Here is a 2500-nt window from a genome sequence, read left to right on the forward strand (position 1 = left end):
ATGCTGACTAGTTTACAGTTCTCACTGAATCACATACAAGCTTTTCCTTTTCTAGATCTCTGTTGAGGTTTCGACTCCATGTAAACGTGCAGACGTACATGTCATTAAACGAGACGTGTTATTATTCAGGAAGCTGCTTTACAGTTTAACTTTAACTTAGTAAGATTGAAACTGTTGCTTCAGCGTGACAGTGTTTGCACTGGAAGAGAATCTGAATGTAGAATGTACATTCTTGTCTGGACAGATTGTGAAAACAGCAACACAGTGTGTGTGTGTGTGTGTGTGTGTGTGTGTGTGTGTGTGTGTGTGTGTGTGTGTGTGTGTGTGTGTGTGTGTGTGTGTGTGTCTGCTGTGATCAGGGCTGATGTGCAGCTCAGGCTGTTGTTTGTGTCACAGTTTAACACAAGCTACTTTACTTGAAACAATATGTGAACAAGAATTGAATCTTCATTCCATTCTAAGTGGATTAAAATGATCTAACATTGCAGAAATAAATGTATACCATATCTCACACACACACACACACACACACACACACACACACACACACACACACACACACACACACACACACACACACACACACACACTCACTCACTCACTCACTCACTCACTCACTCACTCACTCACTCACTCACTCACTCACTCACTCACTCACTCACTCACTCACTCACTCACTCACTCACTCACTCACTCACTCACTCACTCACTCACACACACACTCACAGACATGCAGACACAAAAACACACACACACATATACTCACACACACACATGCACACACACACACACACACACTCACTCACTCACTCACTCACTCACTCACATACATAGACACACACACACACATACACATATACTCACTCCCTCACTCACATACATACAGACACACACACACACACACACACACACACACACACACACACACACACACACTCACTCACTCACTCACAACACACACTCACTCACTCACAACACACACACACACATATACTCACTCACTCAAATACAGACACAAAAACACACGCACACACACACACACACAGACACACACACATACTCACTCTCTCACTCACATACAGACACACACACACACAGACACACACATATACTCACTCACACACGCATGCACACACACACACACATACTCACTCGCTCACTCACTCACATACAGACACAAACACACACACACACACACACACACGCACGAACGCACACACACACATTATTATTTTATATTTTTATATACTATTAAAATTGTCTATATTTTTTCTTTCTTTTCTATGAACAATATATATATATATAGACATTTTTTTTCTTTTTTTCTTTTCTTTATGGTGCCATTTAAGTTTTTTTTCTGACCAAAAAAAAAAACCTGATAGAATTTAGTTTTATATAATTATTTTTCACTTTCTCAATGTCACTTTTAATTAAACAGTTTTTGTTGTTTTTTTTGCCGCTGTGCCGTTCATATTTATAAGTGTTTTTGCTCAGACTGTAAAATACTCTGTTGAGGGATATTGTTCAAAAGATCTAAAAAATGTTTTGGATTTCTCATGTTTCCGTAGCAACAGTACAGCAGGACAAGGTCATAGTTAGGGAATACATCAAGTAACCTTGAATACAATATTAATATGAACAATAATCATAACTAGCCTTAAACTTTCAGCATCTTTATTTCCAGAGAAAGTGTTGCTGGAGAACTTTAGTTTCTCTCTCTGACCACAAACACTCCAGTGATGAAGCAGTCAGGAGATTTACAGTGTGTGTGTGTGTGTGTGTGTGTGTGTGTGTGTGCGTGTGTGCAGCACTTCTCCTGTATTTATGGTGTGTGTTGTTGTGTCTCCACAGGATCCTGAGCAACAATAAGATCTCGAGTCTGCAGAATAACTCTTTCCTCGGCCTGAGAGCTCTGGAGAGACTGTGAGTTACAGACCATAATACATCTGTGTCCAAGTCATGTGTGTATCAATAACTTTATCAAACGAGGCCTGTCAATCACTAGAAATATGTTCTTTCATATCTGTATCTAGTTCCTAGTAATTATCTGGCATATTATTCCAATGTAAATCATCAGTTCTCTATGTGAATATACAGTAAAGTGTAATTTATTCCTGTGATCAAAGCTGAATTTATCATCATTACTCCAGTCTTCAGTGTCACATGATCCTCCAGAAATCAGTGTAATATGAGGATCTGATGATCAAGACACAGTTATGATTATTACCAGTGTTAAAAACTGTATTTATTACCGTTTATATCAGTTAATTGGGTCGTTGGCACATCGTTAATTACTTGAAAAAACCCAGTTTAATATTTAAAGGTCAGTTTAATCAGAGCGGAGTCGTCAAAGATGAATTTATGATCAAATCTCTAAAGCGAAGCAGATTTTATGCTTTATATCGACTGCAGAAATATCGTTTTATTATGTGATTCATTACAATATGATTATATTGATATTAACATTTATAATTCACACAATTGTTTTCTAGTTAGCAGA

At 38.0% G+C, this 2500-nt stretch overlaps 1 protein-coding gene across 1 annotated transcript in view; it reads left to right on the plus strand.

Annotated features, from left to right (window-relative positions):
* The window catches only part of adgra1b (adhesion G protein-coupled receptor A1b), a 160439-nt gene that overhangs the window by 9987 nt on the left and 147952 nt on the right, over positions 1-2500 (plus strand). Inside the window, exon 2 of the mRNA XM_079635790.1 lies at positions 1852-1923. Within this exon, the coding sequence (XP_079491916.1) occupies positions 1852-1923 (72 nt within the window). The remainder of the gene's footprint in view (positions 1-1851; positions 1924-2500) is intronic.

This window comes from Phoxinus phoxinus (assembly GCF_949152265.1).
Source record: "Phoxinus phoxinus genome assembly, chromosome: 14".
NCBI classification, from domain to species: domain Eukaryota; kingdom Metazoa; phylum Chordata; class Actinopteri; order Cypriniformes; family Leuciscidae; genus Phoxinus; species Phoxinus phoxinus.